The 18,327-nt window shown below is 38.0% G+C and overlaps 2 protein-coding genes across 12 annotated transcripts in view; both read right to left on the reverse strand.

Annotated features, from left to right (window-relative positions):
• LOC139983718 (uncharacterized) overlaps nucleotides 1–13,883 on the reverse strand; it is a 202,583-nt gene extending 188,700 nt beyond the window's left edge. Inside the window, exon 1 of the mRNA XM_071997451.1 lies at nucleotides 13,783–13,883. The gene's annotated coding sequence lies outside the window, so the exon portion shown is untranslated. The remainder of the gene's footprint in view (nucleotides 1–13,782) is intronic.
• Nucleotides 1–13,917, reverse strand: part of LOC139983650 (uncharacterized) — a 468,492-nt gene extending 454,575 nt beyond the window's left edge. For all 11 annotated transcript variants that reach the window (XM_071997347.1, XM_071997345.1, XM_071997341.1 and 8 more), the window contains exons 1-3: nucleotides 13,779–13,917; nucleotides 10,244–10,521; nucleotides 7,764–9,319 (exon numbers count right to left, since the gene is read on the reverse strand). In XM_071997347.1, coding sequence (XP_071853448.1) covers nucleotides 7,764–9,319; nucleotides 10,244–10,517 — 1,830 coding nt within the window. In that variant the 5' untranslated portion in view covers nucleotides 10,518–10,521; nucleotides 13,779–13,917. The remainder of the gene's footprint in view (nucleotides 1–7,763; nucleotides 9,320–10,243; nucleotides 10,522–13,778) is intronic.
• Between the last annotated feature and the right edge of the window lie 4,410 nt (nucleotides 13,918–18,327).

Consider the following 18,327-nt stretch of genomic DNA (forward strand, 5'->3'; position numbering starts at 1 on the left):
GCCCTAGGCCAACCTGCTCAATAAAGCTGTATAATTAAGCCATATATAGTGCATGTTATTTTCTCCTTCACCAGAGTGAAACTGTAGAACAAGGCGATGTAGTCAAATGCAGCCGACGCTCGCCCGCAATTCTCACGTTAACAGCCCGCCACAGACGAAAACATCTCCCGAGAATTTATCACACACTCGGCCTACATATCTAGCCTAGGCCTAGCTTAGTGTAGAGTAACGAGTTGGTCTTCACTGCACTGTTGTTGTTTTTTTAACATCTTTTTCTAACTTAGGTTTGTTTTTTATGCAAACATTTGTGTAGAATTTTAATGATTAATGTATGATGAAGCCACATAACTTGGTAAAGTATGTGATAAACTTTACAAAGCTTTCTAAACAAAAAGTGCACTAATGATTAACGTTACTAAATTGTGTCTTCGCTCACCGAAGTGTTCGTGTAAATCACTAACTAAACTGGAGACTTAATGTACTTCTGATTATTACAATCATATTTCTATCAATTATAAGCCTAAGTTAATTGATGAGTAGCATAGATTAAGTCAAGGCTGCTTAAGCTTCTGTTCTTTATGTAATCCATGAAAAATCAGTGAGGCCATATGTGACTTTCGAATTAACCAAGGCTAAAACGGGCTGCATATCATCTTATCATGTGTGCAATTGGTGGCTTAACTTGATATCCAACTCTACTACTAGTAATGAAGGATATGCCAAGCATAATTAGTGAATTACGCGCACCTAACTGATGCTAATCTTGGTTCCTTCTAAAATGAACTTCACACTAGGCCGGCGAGCAATGAGGCCCACAGGATATTAGCATTTAAAAAAAAGTAACTTGACATAACGCTGACCGTAAAAGTTCACATCACAAGGGAAATACGTGCCACATGAATTATTCCAGAATAAATAAGAAATAAACAAACCTAACACCTTCGTAGGCTACAATGAATTTAAAGTTAACCGAAAAATATGTTCATAGAAATGGTGTTGAATCACTATCATATATTTCGCTCTGTTAAAATCTTAGTTAAGGTTCAATCCATTTCTACGTGTAGGCACTATTGCTACTGTTACTACGCACCGTACATCATATGAGCATACGCACAGCGCTCTGAGTCTGTGTAGGCCCTGGTTTAAACTTACAAATTTAATTACAACCAAATGTTACGTTTAATCGGTTGCCGTAGGTGTACAAAGTTTGACAAATACAACAAAATCGACAAGTACCTTACAACGCGGTGATACGAATTCCTATTAAATTTAATCCATAAGCCTGACAACGTTTACAAGAGTTTAACTTACACTTACCTGCATATGCTACTCAGAGACAACTAAAAATGAATACAATCGCTTTAAAAGCATCGCTAGTGCTAATCGTATATCGTATAGACAACCCAATAGAAAAGTATGTGATCAGCAGACACATTAATACTAAGAACAGTTATAGACAAACACACGTAGCGTTAATTACTATACACGTCTACTACAGTATAGCGAGTAACACGTACTGTAGGCTGTAGTAGCCGTGAGTCCGTGACATTCATTCTTAGTAAACGTGACGCAATGACTGCAATGGATATTTCCATCGGGGGGGGGGGATACAGTGGCTTGAATACAATTATATAAATAATTATGCATGTGTGTGCTCGGGTACGTGTTGTGTGTGTTCGGGATGATGAGGAGGCAGGTCTCGTTGACTTTATCGGGGAATTTGTCCGGAGCGGGTTGTTTTGGTTGTAGAGGAAGTGCAGAGCGACAATTTGTAGTAGCCGTGTCGAAGTTTTTTGTCATGATAACAGTTGGTGTATTTCTCAAGTACTTTGATAACTTTAATAAACTTCATTATAGAATGTAATACTATTTTATAAGTTCATATAAATTACAATTTGGCGAGGCCGGTAGTTATGAAATGCTACAGTACAGAAGGGAGCCAACGTACTATAAGTATAAGGAATGAACACCGGTTTGCTAAAGTTTGAATTATTTGGGCGGATCGAATAGTTGAGATAAGCCTACTCCACCTACACCTACCTCCACCACGGGGATAGTAAGATTCCTTACATTGATTGGCCTCGTTGTGAGATTATTATGATTTTACTCGTATTTCTGGTTAAAGGAGGAAAGTCACTAATGGCACAATGTAAGTGTGACGTAAGCACTAAATGGTTAAAACTTAGAATTCGGTGAGATTGCTGAACAGCGTGTGTGTTTACGTTCATTCCTCCCCTGATAGCGTATGTAACATGCGCAAGGAAAATTTCTGCCACATGCGTTCGTCAGAACCATTTATGAATCTTGCGTGAATGACTGTAATAGAGGGCGCAGCTCTGAAATAGCACAAGTGGAAAATGTTCGATACTTCGATGTTTTCAAACTAGTCAAACATGTTTTTAAAGGTTTATCATTTCCTTGCTTTCCAGCTATTTCATAATACGCGATTCAAGAAGCGATCGATAGTGAAAATTATAGTAAAACTTTAGAAATGAAAGACGGAATCTGCCAATTAGTTAATTCAGGGCTACAATTTCTACGACTGTTCCTTCTAAAATGCTGTATTGAAATATGAGTGCTGTAGCCACAGTCAGGCCACGATGTACAAACCAAGGAGGGAAACCGTTTAGCATAAAGGCCTATTCAGGCGAACAAAAAGGAACCGCGTGAAGACTAACTCTGAAGCAGACATAAAATATATTCGGTGTGTGAAGGTATATAATTAATAAATCTCAGTAATTATTGGTTAAGAGCCTTCAAATGTGCTCTGCCCAAAAAGGATTCTAGACTTAGCCTTATTTAAACTCATTATGCTATCCAGAAACACTGCGTAATTCGCTCTCCGAGTACGGGAATTTATATACCATTGATAACTAACTGTGAGTATTTCGTCATGAACACATACTTTGGAAGGATTACGTCATAAATGTGAATTATTTAGTTTCAAGCCGTACAAATGCATAAGACAGTATATTTTGGTCAAGGAGATTTCCAATGAAGGGAGAGTGCAATGATCTCGTTCGGTAGTTGATGGGTTGATAGTTCGCCGATTTCATTGGTACCGACATTAATTCTGTGTAAGTGAAAGTTGTTGTCTATCTGTACGTCATTATATCTCATCGCATGTTTGCCAAAAGTTCACAAATGAAAGCAGACTGTACTGGCTGTCATCCTATTTATATCGTATAAGACTCCTTGTAAACTACCGGGTCTGGGACCTGGACTATGTTTACTTCTCGGTGGGGGAGGGTGTAGGCGGCGTTAATATCCCCATCGTGAGGGCAGAATAAAAACAAGGGCTATCAAAATCACTCACTTGAAAAGAGATATTGTAAATCTTATATTGTACAGTACATAAATATACAACATATATATGCGGTACAACCGAAACAAAGAAACTTCTTCAACATTATTTCAAAAGGAGCCGAATATAATATTGGCATTCTTTCTTGACAATTGACAATACATTGAATCCCATGACCTTAGTTTTACTCATAGCTACGTAATGGAATAACAATGTAAAGTGTCACACACATGGTCACGTGATGGTACATTATAAGATAGTCCAAGGTCGCAAGTAGGATTTTTAGTGAACGGTTTTGGGCGTATTTGGAATAAATACATGCTTTGTGGATAGCTACTCCCTGATATAGTATTTATCAATGATCGGAGCATTCTAACTAAATTGTCAGAATTTATTCTAAATAGTTTTACGACAGTTCATAATTCGACGACAGCAAACACGGATACAAGAATAACTTATCAATAATGGCTGTCATAATTATAATTGACCTCGTACATATGCATGTGTAATTTGAACGCACCGACGGAGACAGGTTGGACGATGATGCATTGTGGGAGCAACATATCCGAAACTCAAGCCCAAGTTACAATTATGCAATATAAAGCTTAGTTGTCAAAGTAAATATATAACGTTCTCTTTCAAATTGTGAATGTCACAATTTCTCCGTATCCATGCAGTGCATAGTCTATTCTACACGCCCTGAGATATCGGGATTCCTTCCTTCAGTCGGACGGTATTGTCCATGTGTGAGTTTTATGATCTTATTATGACAGTGGCGTAGGAAGGTACTTTTGAGTGGGGGGCTGAAGACTGAAGGCCGGCATGGGGGAGGGGTCTAAGGGGAGGGGGTGTCTCCCTCCCCTTTGGAATTTTTTGGCATTCCAGGTGGCCTCAGATGCAATTTGGTGCAATATAGCACACTTCAACACCCACTCCATTTTGTAAAAACTTTTTCACCTGGCCTTAGATGCAATTTGGTGCTCCAAATGAGATTTTTTTCTCATTTGGAAATGAAAAAGGGGTTTTCTGACTTGCGAAGCGGGGGGGGGGGGCGGAATGATACTTCCGCCCCTCCACATTTTTCACTGGGGGGGGATGGCGCCCCCCAGCCCCCCGGTTCCTACGCCCTTGTATTATGATATTTCTGGTTATAGAAAGATCGTTCCTAACAGGACAATGCCAGTGAGAATAATGAGCTTATAATTCTGCGAGATTGCTGGAACAGTGGACATACATGCATACCGTACGTACTTACATTGGGTCGTCCCTCTCACAATGACATAATATACCTCGCGCAAGAAAAGTGTCTGCAACATGGAAACGTCAGTGTCATAGATTGCTCTGGCACACATTAATGAAACAGAGGGCGCAATTATGTATAGCACAACGTGAACATGTACGCTACTTTCAAAATATATGGTGGTGCATTGTGAGGGGAGATGAGTAACATTCTAAAGTCATGTACAGTTAACAATCACGTAATATAACGATTTATTTGTCAAAACAACTAGTTTGGGTACAGACTCAATTTACAGAGACAACACATAGTTGCGATTCGTTTGCATAATGAATATACCCTGAATAATGTTGTGAGGTTTATATTTTTATATATTTCTTTTAACAGACGTTGCGGTGAATCGGAGTTGTTTTGGCGACGGATCACTTCTGAACTGACTGTCATGAAAGAGTTTCACAAACTGCATATATAAGTAAGACTCACTGCATTAACAAACAAAAGACCCAATGTGCCCGATGGGATGGCGCGATCTCACAGCCCTGACCGTGCCAGGGGTACTGAGTAGGTGTGACAATGCCAGGGTACTCAGTAGCTGTGACAGTACCAACGTACTGACTAACTGTGACAGTGCCAAGGTACTGGGTAGTTGTGACAGTGTCATTGTACTGAGAGTAGCTGTGATCTTTTCAGGGTACTGAGTAGCTGTGACATTGTCAAAATACTGATTAGCTGTGGTAGTACTGAGGTAGTACTGAGGTACTGGGTAGCTCTGACAGTGTCAGGGCAGTGAGTAGCTGTGACCGTGTCATGGGTACTGAGTAGTCGTGACATGTACCAAGGTACTTGATATGTGACAGCACCAACGTACTGAGTAACTGTGACTGCTTGTCAAGGTACTGGTTAGCTGTGACAGTGCCAAGGTACTGAGAGTAGATGTGATCTTTCCAGGGTGCTGAGTAACTGTGACAGTGCCAAGGTACTTGGTAGCTGTGACTGTATCATGGTACTAAGTAGTTCTGACAGTGCCAGTGCACCGAGTATCGCTAACAGTACCAGGAGTACTAATTAGCAGTGACAGTGCCAGGGTACTGAGAAGCTCCAACAGTGACAGGTTACTTAGTATCCCTGACAGTTCCAGGGACACTGAGTAGCTGTGATAGCGCGAGGATACTGAGTAGCTTTGACAGTACCATGGTAAATGAGTAGTTGTGACAGTGCCAAGGTACATATGAGATGTGACAGTCCAAAGGTACTGAGTGTCCCTGACAGTTCCAGGTGTACTGAGTAGTTCTGAAAGTGAATGGGTTCTGAGTAGCTATGACAGTACCGAACTAGTTATTAGCTGTGACAGTGCCATGGAACTGACTAGCTGTGACAGTGTCGTGGTGCTAGGTAGCTGTGACAGTAGTTGGTACTGACTAGCTGTGACAGTTTCATGATACATACAGCTGTGACAGTGCAAGGATACTGAGTAGTTTTGACAGTGCCATTGCAACTGAATAGTTGTGACAGTACCATGGTACTTAGTATACATGACAGTCCCAGGGGTATTGAGTATCTGTGACAGTGCTAGGTTACTGAGTAGCTCTGATAGTGTTAAGGTACTTAGTAGCTGAGTCGGTGTCAGGGTACTGAATAGCTGTGACAGTCCCAAGTTACTGTTTACATCAGACAGTGTCAGGTTACTGAATAGTTGTGATAGTACCAACGTACTGAGCAGCTGTGATAGTAGCTAAATACTGAGAAACTGCGACAGTTTCATGGTACTGAATAGCTGTGACCGTACCAATGTACTGAATCACTGTGACAGTGCCAATGTACTGAATAGCTGTGACAGTTTCATGGTACTGAATAGCTGTGACCGTACCAATGTACTGAATCACTGTGACAGTGCCAAGGTACTGAATAGCTGTGACAGTTTCATGGTACTGAATAGCTGTGACCGTAACAATGTACTGAATCAATGTGACAGTGCCAAGGTACTGAATAGCTGTGACAGTACCAAGTGACTGAGTACATCAGACAGTGTCAGGTTACTTAATAGATGTGATAGTACCAACGTACTGAGCAGCTGTGATAATAGCTAAATACTGAGTAACTGCGACAGTTTCATGGTACTGAATAGGTGTGACCGTAACAATGTACTGAATCAATGTGACAGTGCCAATGTACTGAATAGCTGTGACAGTACCAAGTGACTGAGTACATCAGACAGTGTCAGGGTCACTGAATAGTTGTGATAGTACCAACGTACTGAGCAGCTGTGATAGTAGCAAAATACTGAGTAGATGCGACAGTGTCAGGGCACTGAATAGCTGTGACAGTACCAATGTACTGCATAGCTGTGACAGTGCCAATGTACTGCATAGATGTGACAGTGCCAATGTACTGCATAGATGTGATAGTACCACGTTACTGAGTAGCTCAAGCAGTGCCAGTTTACTGAGTAGCTCTGACAGTACCAACGTACTGAGTAGCTGTTATAGTAGCTAAATACTGAGAAGCTGCGTCAGTGCCAATGTACTGAGTAGCTATGACAGTGCCAGGCTACTATTTTTTAGAGAACACACGAATGTCCGATTACATAGTCTAAGGCTTGCGTATGCCATGGCATAAATTCCTAATACTTTTGCTTCATCTGTTTTCACAGATACCTGATCTGTTTCTGTACACAAGTTGAATATGTTTCTGTGAACTGTTCCTCTTCGTACTATTCCCAAATATGTTATTAAACTTGCCTTTTGATCGATGAATTCTAGTTCTTAGCATTCAATTATATAATCGCATTAAATACCTCTTCTTATTTTTAGTTTTTAGCTCAATAAGCAGAATTGTAACAACTGCTCCATACAAGTACAAACCTACTTTTGTCTGATAACGGTTCCAGTGTTCCAGAATGAGGTACCGTTGAGGCTGATTAGTTGAGATCAATATCATTTATTTGAAATGTATTGACTGTATCATACAATTGGAACTTGCATTGATTTCGTGAGATATGAACTACCATGTATAAGAGAAACAATTTGGTATAACGATTTCGATAAATTATTTATACTAGGACTACAGTGGGACCCCTCTTACGGTATTAACAACTACCACATATAAATTTAATTTAATCCGAGAGTCCTATTATGCTTTAGATAAGTATCATCAAAGGGTAAATGTTTCTCGGTTAGCATTTCACAAAACAATGGGGGGCTTCAGTATATAAAGTATACTTACTTCATGGCTTGATGCTATCTGCAGGAGCTGTATGGTCGACCTCTGAAGTAAATTGCTGTGCACTTTACTGATGATGATCAATTTAGAACAGAGCTCTTTGACAGTGTCTACGATGCCTTCAACATTTCCACTCTGTTCTAAGATGCAAAGGATTGCAAACTTGTCTCCATCTTTCTTGCTTTTCAAATATTCGATGATTTTCTTGCCAGCGGTGAAATTCAACCCACAAGCGAATCGAAATACGTACTGGAGGTCAAATGGATCCATCTTCCCAAGAATTGGTTCCAAGTCAGCTGAATCTTCCAGCATGCATAGGATATCCACCACACGAAATGACGCGAACCATTCACAGAATAGTTTATGGTAAAAGCTTATTTCAATCTTCATCTTATCGCTCTTACCAGGAGTCTGTCCATCTGCAATATCATACATCTCCTCCTCTACTAGGATACCAACAAGAATGTACTGATCATAAAAATCTTGACCGAGTCGCTGGAGGAATTCTACTTGGCTCCACGTTATTTGTTGATCCTCTTTACTGAGCCCTTCGAAAGCGATTTTATCAAGTTCACTGTGATTATGTTCTAAGAACTTTGAGTATTCTTTAGCATTGAAATCTTTGGATTTGTTTCTCATGTGACTGTGAAAGCAATTCATCGCGTGGCGAAGGAAGTCAGTAACAGATTTAAATTTCTGAAAACCCTCTATTTCATGAGTCATGTGAGAGAACATAGTAAATAAGAGAGGAATCTGGCATAGGTCATCAAGAATGACATTTTCTTTGAGACCTTTCTTAACTTTAGCAATAGCTACCTCATCATCTCCACAAACAGCCTTACGGATGTACTGATCACGCGCAGTCTCATCAAAACCAGTAAGTTTAAATCGTTTGGTTTTGGCTCTGTCATACTCATTAGGTAGATACCTGGTTGTCAAGGTAACGTCAGATTCTTGGAACATCTTGTACTTGATAATGCGTCCTACGTCATTTTCCTCGCCATTATCTGTTTTCAAGCCGTATACACTTTTCTCGTTGGTGTCTCTGCCTGGGTATTCATCATATCCATCTAACTGAAATGCTACTGACTTGCAACTCTCTAGTATTTCCTTGATGTCTCTCTCCTTGACCCTGTATTCCTTTGGCACCAAATATCGCTTGATCGCTCTATAGATCGACGGAACATTACCCAACTGTCTAAGTCTGAGTAAAATAAGAATCTCTACGTCAGCGAGAGGTGAATCTTGGACACCATTACACCAGTCATATGCTAACTGCAGGGTAAGAGTAGACTTCCCATACCCTGGCTCTCCTTCTATGATACGTCTGTTACACCTCCTATGAGGATCATTGAATATAGTCTTGTAAGAATCTAACTGTTCCCATGGTGCATCTTTATCATTCGATGTAACACTGCCACTCAATGCAACCACACCACTCTCGACAAATATCGTATTTACACAATAAAGTCTGTCTTGTATATAGGGTAAAGGTTTTACGGAGTCATAATAAAGTTTATACTTCTCTTTAAGCCCATCGATTAGTATTTGTTTCTTATCTATGAGAAAAATAAAACAAACAATAATTAATAAACGAAACTAACAGGCCAACACAATCACCAGCAAGATAGATTCTTTGTTTATATATAAAGTAATGCAATCATTAACCGTTGAAGAACCGACTCGTCAGTTGATCTAACAACGCATCTTAGAGAGTTTCTTAATGTTGGTGTAAGTAATACAATATAAATTAATATTGGTGTCTTGATTGGAATAATAATTGTGAAATATAATACGCATACTAACTTGAGTATGTATGGACTTGATGTACACTTTTTATCAGTTTCATTAGAATCCATATTTCAAATTAATTTAACTTACATTTCGTTTCTTAACAATGTGAATCGGTGCTTTTTCTTCCTAAATATAAAGGCCGCAATCGCATGGATATTTCATGGAACGAGAATTTTATGCATTTTAAGTGAGTTTTCGATACACTTTAAGTAAAATAAACGGATTTTTAAACAAGAAATGTGGTATGACGGTTGGAAATGTTAAGCTATATGAACATGAAAATCTACCAGATGCATACGTCAAGCAAGGATTTAACCATTGCATCACGTTAAAAACGAGATGTGGTAATGCAATAGTGAGACTACGTTTTGAATGACAAGTGTGGGCCATTTACATTGCATCACAACGCTTATACAATCATGTGACAATTCAATACTGACGTTTGAAGTTAAAATCACCACATTAAAGTGAACGGCATTTCTACCAAACAATGTTTCTAAGTAAAGAACGCCGTGCAGACAGCGACGAGATTAGTTGTTGATTGATAAAGTAATCAGTAATCCGTCTTGCTTTCCCCATCCTCCCCTCCCAGTCCCTCAATCAATCGAGTAAGACTAGTGTCAAAATAGTCACCAAGAAATCATAAAGCTGTCGCAGGTGATGCTCCAAAACTAAACAATATTGCCTACCTTCTATAGTCAGTGGGTCTGAATACTTCTTTCTGGCAGGGGTGCTATGTTTTTCAGATGCTCGGAAGTTTGTGTTTGTTGAAGATAATGCTGAGGGAGTCTCACGGTGTGGAATACTCTCAAATGGTGATGCAGATGCTTCACTTTTAAATGGTTGTCTTGGTGACGACGCATCCCTCAGTTCAGGTGTTTGTGAGTTCCGATTAGCTCCTGGTGCTGTGTCTGTTTTAATTCCTCTCTTCGAACCTTTCTTCTTTGAACTTCGATTTCCCATCTTTCTACCTTGAATAGGTAACGGAAGAAACTCAGTCAAAATCGATATAGCCTAATTAAAGATATACAGCTCATTAATATGTAAAATAGCTCATACACTATATATATGTTTATCAACTAAACAACGTAAAAATGAACTTGAAAAAGGAGACTAAAATATTAAAACAAACGAACTCAAACTAACTAAAAGCCACCATAATGCACTGAACAGCACGTTGGAAATCAATTATAATAATAATAGTCAAGCACTTATTTTTAAGCGACCAAGAATGGGGAGAAGCCTGAAGAATTCAGCACTTCTATTTAAATTTGGAACTTTTTCAATTTAGAAAGTCATTTCAGATGGGACCCTAGTTTGCTCTTTGATGAAAACCCCACCTAACTATGACTCGATTAGTGATCGAACCCCAAAAACCCTCGATTGCTAAGCCCATTTCTGCAAATACCGCCGCCGTTATCCACTCGACCAAAGTAGCGGTAACATTCAAGATTCTGTAGTTTCTACTTCACAGTATTCTATAAACTGCAGCAATTCGGTCTTGATTCATTATTGAATTACCGCTTATATTTACTAGTACTTGAGCGGAATTACATTCACCTAGATCACGAATAGTATGTAAAATACTTCTTGACTGTTTCATTAAAGATCGTTAACAACATAGTATGGTCTATAACATTTACTACTGTGAGATTTATATTCCGCTTTTAGCAAATAATCGTATAGAAACATGTTTGTAAAACCCTTCTTTACCGAATTGTTTAAACAACAGAACCAATTATTGATAAAATGCTGCCACCCAAATATCCAGAATATTAAAACAGACTCACCAAACCAAGTATTTTAGTTTCCTAAGAATCCAATTTATAGTTTCAATTACAGACCACCCTGCCAATATTTAATACGTGTAAAGAAGAATCAATATGTGGCTACATAAAGCATGGCCTGGTGATCCAATGCAATAGAAAAAAAAAAAACTTTGCTCACGAGATTCAGCAAGTTCATAAGACAATGATCTACATAATGGAAATGAGGGCATTCTCTTACAAGAACTTAATCAAAATAGTGAACGGTATAACAACCGAATATTAAACGTTCTGTAATCTTAATTTGGTTATTGACTGAGCTCAAGGTCCATATTTATATATTCGTCTGATTGCTCTTCATCAGATTTTATACTTTCCCCTTCAAACAGTATGGTATAGAAGATCAAACCAATATGAGGCAAAATGTTCTTAAAGCATGATGCACATTTTATAGGGTATTAATATAAGTTCATATCATTGACATTATCAAGAAAACATCTAAAGGTAGACAATTTTACGAGGATTATAGATAGAATTATGATATTACCAGGCAACCTTTGGCCTTCGAGACCTCGATCTATAGTATGGCATAAGTGCTGTTGCAGCTCATGTGCAAATTCAGTTTGTAAAAGCAACAAATACATGAAATAGCTAGAGCGAGATTCGACCGTTTGTATGAATTAAATGTATCAGTTATAATCACATTAAACATGAATATAATTCGGTTTGGATGTATTGACATACTGCTCCTTTAACTAATATTGCGTGTATTGTTATTTGAGCTCGCAGTGAGAATATGAAATGTTGGGACTGTAAATAAATTGTTATCTTAAAACATCAAATGGTTTGATGCTTTTGTCGGTTTGTAAACAGTGCACTCGGTAGAACAAACACCAGCAAAGTCTAAGTCCACCCAAACCGAAAATGAATAGAACCGAATAAACACAAATTAGCATTTTATCTGCAGAAAATTAATAATTAAACACAAAAAGGGATATTCCTCTATAGTATAAGACTAATGTCACGTTAAGTTTAAAACCAAATTTACAGTTCGGAAGATTCTACTGTTACATGATCTGATAGAGAATTTGCTGTCATGAATGCTGAATTCAAACTAAAGTAAGTTTTGTGGCAAAAAGGGATGTATGTTATAAATTTCCACATTGAATCTTTTAAATAGTATACCATTTCTTTGCCCAAACGTTTAATGAAACAGAGAAAATGATGTAGTGACATATAGAGAAAAGAAAAGAAACAAATGTGTACTGAAAATACAAACAAACTCATCTTGATTAAAAAGAAAAGCAGATGTCAGCTGAAGACCGTTTTGAAATGTGTAGTATAATTATATTTGTATACTGTTAAAAATCACAAAAAAAACTTTTAGCTATAGACATTTCTGAGAAACAAGATATAGAAAGGTACAATAAAAGTATGTTTGCATGTTACTGCATAATTTTATGAATCTTTATGATACATTTAAGTCATGGAAGGCCGGTGTTGAATTTCATTTTATTTTCGTCCTGCTTTATTAGTAATATTCTAAAGCATGTTACTACTTTAGATCAATCCAAATGAGTCTGTTTTTTTTTATTCATTAACAGTAAATATAACACGAATAACTAAAAATGTATCTATTCAGATATTTATACTATATCACCAATATTTTTAACTATTACAGTAAAACAGTAACCAATAACAGGCACGAAGGTTTACGTTCAATGGGTAGATTTTTTAGAAAACAATAATAAAACATAAAACTGTAGTTTGAAATAATTCGTGTCGTTAGTGTTGACCATTGCTTTTGATATTAATTGAGGGAATCAGCAAAAGCGAATTATCGAGGCAGGCAAAGAAGAAGTTAACATTAACATACAATTATCGTTAAAGACTACAAATGTGTAAGTTTACAATCATACTTACGAAAGAATTTAAAATCATGGATACTCTCTGTGCAATTGTTAGTTAACTCCCTTCCTATCCAATGATTACTTTGCATTTCTGAATATCTTCTTTCTGTATACTAATTCTTGCTGTTATGTTAAATCGAATTTCAACCTTTCGCATTATTGTTATCTTCATACTTGATAACATTGTTACAATAATAATAAATTAATGCTTAGAACCTGAAAAGAATGCAAGTTAAATTACTTGAGACATGTCAACGCCAAATGATGTTACATGTTATATATGGACGTTATGTTGTTCACATTAAGTTAAAAGATTTTAACTTTAAAACATTTTAAATTTACAAATTAACAACGAATTAAATTAACACATTGGTCTGGACAAAGGAAAGGACGTAGTGAATGACGACATTTGTGTCTTTATAAGATTTCCACTTTATTAAAGTGAATTTTGTGTAGATTGAAAATAGCTATCAAACTATCTACCTTACAGGATTACTGAAGAGAGGAGCATGATTCATAAACTCGAGAAATGTTCATGAGAAAATTACTTACCTAAGAGGAAAGTTGTTCACCGTGTCAGATAGAAATGTGATTATCAAAATGCATAATTGAAATCACGGCAATCTTCTCTCTTCGTTTAATTGAAGAAATAGCAATAAGGTACGTCCGGTATTCAGTGAACACTCCTTAATCAAAATGGCGACTGGCTGAATACCAGACGGCTCAGTCATCCTTACTGGTAATTGGTTGACCTCGATGTTCATATTGAAATATTCGTCAAGTTATTATTCAGCTTGTTTGTTTTCTTTTTATCAGATTTGAAGTTAGACTTTACCCTTCTTACTGGTTTTATCGCGCTATTGTTACCCAGCATTCACATCTTCTTTAAAGCAGTACATATGTTAGACTATCTTAAATTATACTTCATATATTTTGGATAAGTAAAGGTATATCTATATACCTTCAGCATAAAATGTCAACCAAAAATGATGTATAAAAAGAAACTATGTGTAAAATTATGCTACGCATGCAGCAGCCATATTGGTTCTCAGCTCCGAGACAGAGCGTAATCTATGATGGCATGAAGAAGTTCTGCATCGAAAATTATTCAAACTGAATTTTTGTTTCGTTTCATCATTTTATATGAACTTGTTTTGATAAGAAATCACTAAATATGTATCAATTGTTAAAACGAAATCGATTTCTTAATTTCAATTCAAACGACTGAAGAGTCATAACAATAATTAAAGTATATATTCGTTTATATTTCGCTCTCATATTACAGAATCCTTTAAACGAGGCCATCTCATCAATTTACACTGTTGAAATAGTCGTTGACGCTATTTATTTGTTCGTGAAGGTTAATGAAATTTTTATCTGATACACCGATGACTGCTCGTTGTTGTGAGTTTGTATAGGCAGGTCTCATGATAGTACAACCACTCAATGAAAGACAAAGTCCAACAAAAATTAAATGCAAACCACAGAATCTTGATAAGATAAGATATAGGGGCGATCATGATAAATAATAATATGCTGTGTGACTATGGATCATGTCTGCATTTACACAATATTATATGGTTTACTTTTGACTTTCGTATAGCAGGCAGTGCATATATGATGGTGATGATGACGTATGGGGTATACTGGTGATCAAAACCACAATAGTTTATACAGGGTAACACCTCAATGAGTTAACTAAGGAATGTCTCTTATACACAAAGATAATATGTAGTGAACATATTTTCATCCTTCAATCGTCACCCACATACTTATAGGTTTCAGTAAATAATAATTAGAACAACGAATAATACAGGTCCGAAGTAATTTAGACCAATCAGTAGTTTGAAATGTCAACCGAAAACACAACACCCATTTTACATTGAAGAAGTGCAAATAGTAAAAACGTACCTTATCGGTATTGAAAGATTATAATGACATATTTGTAGCTATCATTTCTACACCGTCAAAAGCTAGGAAAATATCATATTTAAGGTACAGGTGCCCATGGCAACTATCATCTCACAAGTCAGTACAAGTTAAGACTTAAGTACGAATATCACACTTTATTTGCTAACAAATGTTTCCTACAACAATCATCGTATTGACAAGGCCTGACGACATGGGTTTAAAGGAGCCAGGGCCAATAAGGGGTCCTGGGAAAATATTAAGGAAGCCGGGAAAGTGAGGCCCTGTGGGCTAGAGAAGCTTGTTCTCATATTCTGATATACTTCAAGGAAAATAAATAGTGTAGAACAGGAGCTAAGTGACGTTGTTTTTCCAGAGGACGGACTTGGCTTTCAATGAATTTAGTGTTGAATGTCGAAAGTTCTTCTTTAGTGTCCCTTGCGTACGCAGCAATGTATTCTTTTAATTACGATTTATAAATAAAAGATTTAGTCTTCGCGGACTTTATTTTTTCGATAGCTGTATTTTTGTTGTCCGCAAGGGTTAATAATGTGGGTGTATAATTATTCAGTTACCATATTTTGATACAACAAAGTACTACCACCAACCGTTCAGATATCTGCATGGTATTTAAACTGTTTAAACATGACAAGCCTACATACAATGCCAGGCAAACCCAATGTGAAGAGTATCTACTTGGAATAAATACCGGCTTTAGCCTGTAACTTTTGTCAGGGGAAGTTATATAGCTCAATGGTATTGGGTTGTTCTGTATTTTATGTCCAGTTGAAAAGGCCATAGAATATGCACTATTCTAATGAATAGTATACATCTGTACGATGGTGGAGCATACTAGCGTGACAAGCTGTCCATGATAAGTTAAGATAATTCAAAGTGGACTCAGGAACTGTCCGTGGAAAATACTGAACAAGTTTGCGTATTGATCTGTACCTGAACACAAATAAGGCAAATGACAACATAGAAGAAATATGGGTAACTATACTGTCATAAATAGTGTATTCAAACTGTTAGGTACTGGCAAGAAAGAAACATATACAGAATTACGTTTCATGATATCCGTGCGTAAAGATATGAGCAGGCGCGTATCCAGGATTTTCTAACCCGGGGGGCGCGAATTACTATCTAAGCGGAGCGCCACCATCGGTTGGCGCGGAGCGTACAAGAAAATTTCTGGTTTTGATACCCCCCAGATCACCGGAAATGGCACTTCTCGGGCTTGAAAATGACCAACCAGATGTACACTTTTGCCTGAGAACCAAGTATTTCCCAAAAGTTTTTTCCATCCATAACCTTTTTGAAGATTGTCACCAGTCACACATCATGTTCGACCTCATTGCATGTAATATGGATCATTGCTTTTGTAGGTTATTCTACGTCACGGCCCACAATATCCGAAAGCCCCACTTTTCAAGGTTTTAAGCCCATTACTTGTTGAGAATTTGAAAATTCACTTTTCTCGTGAATAAAATCACTTCAAAACATACCCATGTTGCACAAAATTCAATCTATAGACAACCAATATAGAAAAACCTCCTTGAACCCCTAACAGACAGGTGAAAATTGAACGAGTAGAGGAAAGTATGATGAAGAATGTTGGTGAGGAAATTTTGGAAAATTCCGACACAGTTAATTTATTGGTACATGTACAAATATTGCAACCTCTTATAATGGCTTTTACAAAACTTGGTTGAAGGAACAGAAAAATAGCAGATATTTCCGATATCAGGTATATCGAAACCGAACACTTCACTCATAGGCGTAGGTCCCGTAGGAGGCGGGGGCTGCAGCCCCCCCCCCCCCAATTGTTTTCCCATTTTTTTCGGGCACCTACTGAAAGAAAAATAAATAGCAATGAATAGCTTAAAATGATCTCCTTGGTAATTATAATAAAGTTGTAAGCTTGGCCGACATTACTACTGTAAAAGAGAGTTTTGACATAAATGGATCTGTATGCTTTTTCTCCATCTACATAAGACATTTGGTTGTTTACATTAGCATCCGGCGGTATACTGTGCAACTTTGACGGACCGTGCGGTAGACGATGCCATACAATGTAATGACCGATCTTGCCTATATGATATTGGCATCGACATGCTCAATGCGCGCTTCGCGCGCGAAAAATGTTGGCTTTTTTTTCGGGCAAGTCATTACAGCCCCCAAATCCAATCTGGCTCCTACGCCTTTGACTACACACATTGACAGTTTTTGAGGCTGTTCATCGTGGAACATGCATTTCAATGCTCATTGATATGATGTTATATCTGCTCTTTGCTTTACAAATTCGAAAAGGCGTGTAGCGAGTAATTGCCAAGGGAGGGCGAAGCCTGTAGGCAAACTATGAGTTGGCGCGAAGCGTACAAGAAAAATTTTGGCCGAAAATGCCTCCCAGATCGCTGGAAATGACACTTCCCAGGCCTTGTAAGTTGCATCTAAGCATTGTCTATTTTGAAATTACTAGCGATGTCATAAAGAAAATTTGCTCGGGGGGGGGGGGGCGGTCGCCCCCTTCCCGAAATGCGTTATGTTCCCCGACGACTCGGTCGAGTTCAAGTACATTAGTGAGAGAGGAAAAACGGAAACGTCAAAAATGGAGTTGTCGGGGTAAGGGGTAGGGTGAGGCGCACACCCCCTACGTAATCCTTGATCTGTCACTGGCTACCCTGTGTATATAATAGGGATCTTTCTCTTCCCGAGGTCTTGGCTATCTTCTACTCCCTCCTTTTCTCCTTTTTCTCTCTTTTTTCTTTTTCTTTTCCCTTCCTTCCTCTCCTCCTTTTCTTTTTTCCCCTCCTTTTCCCTTTTTTCTTCTCTTTATTTTCTCTCCTCTTTTCCTTACCCGGGGGGCGCGCGCCCCCAACGCCCCCCCCCCCCGGATACGCACCTGATGAGAATCAAACCGTTCCACCTTTACCAATAACATACAAATATACAAGCGGCCGTTTTCACACGAATCTTGTTTAAACGATAACAGAAATAGCACGAGTCAACTGAATTTGATCGCTTCTTCAAAAGTTATTAACGAACCTACCGTGATCAACTCATGGTACCGATATGATGCTTCATGAGATTCATGTTTCGTGGAACTAGATAGGACCGATATGATAACTTCCTATACGTTGATTTTGTTCGAGTGGGAATCCCCATTGTACATGTATGGTAGGATGTGAA

This window comes from Apostichopus japonicus, chromosome 16, assembly GCF_037975245.1.
Source record: "Apostichopus japonicus isolate 1M-3 chromosome 16, ASM3797524v1, whole genome shotgun sequence".
Classification (NCBI taxonomy): Eukaryota; Metazoa; Echinodermata; class Holothuroidea; order Aspidochirotida; family Stichopodidae; genus Apostichopus; species Apostichopus japonicus.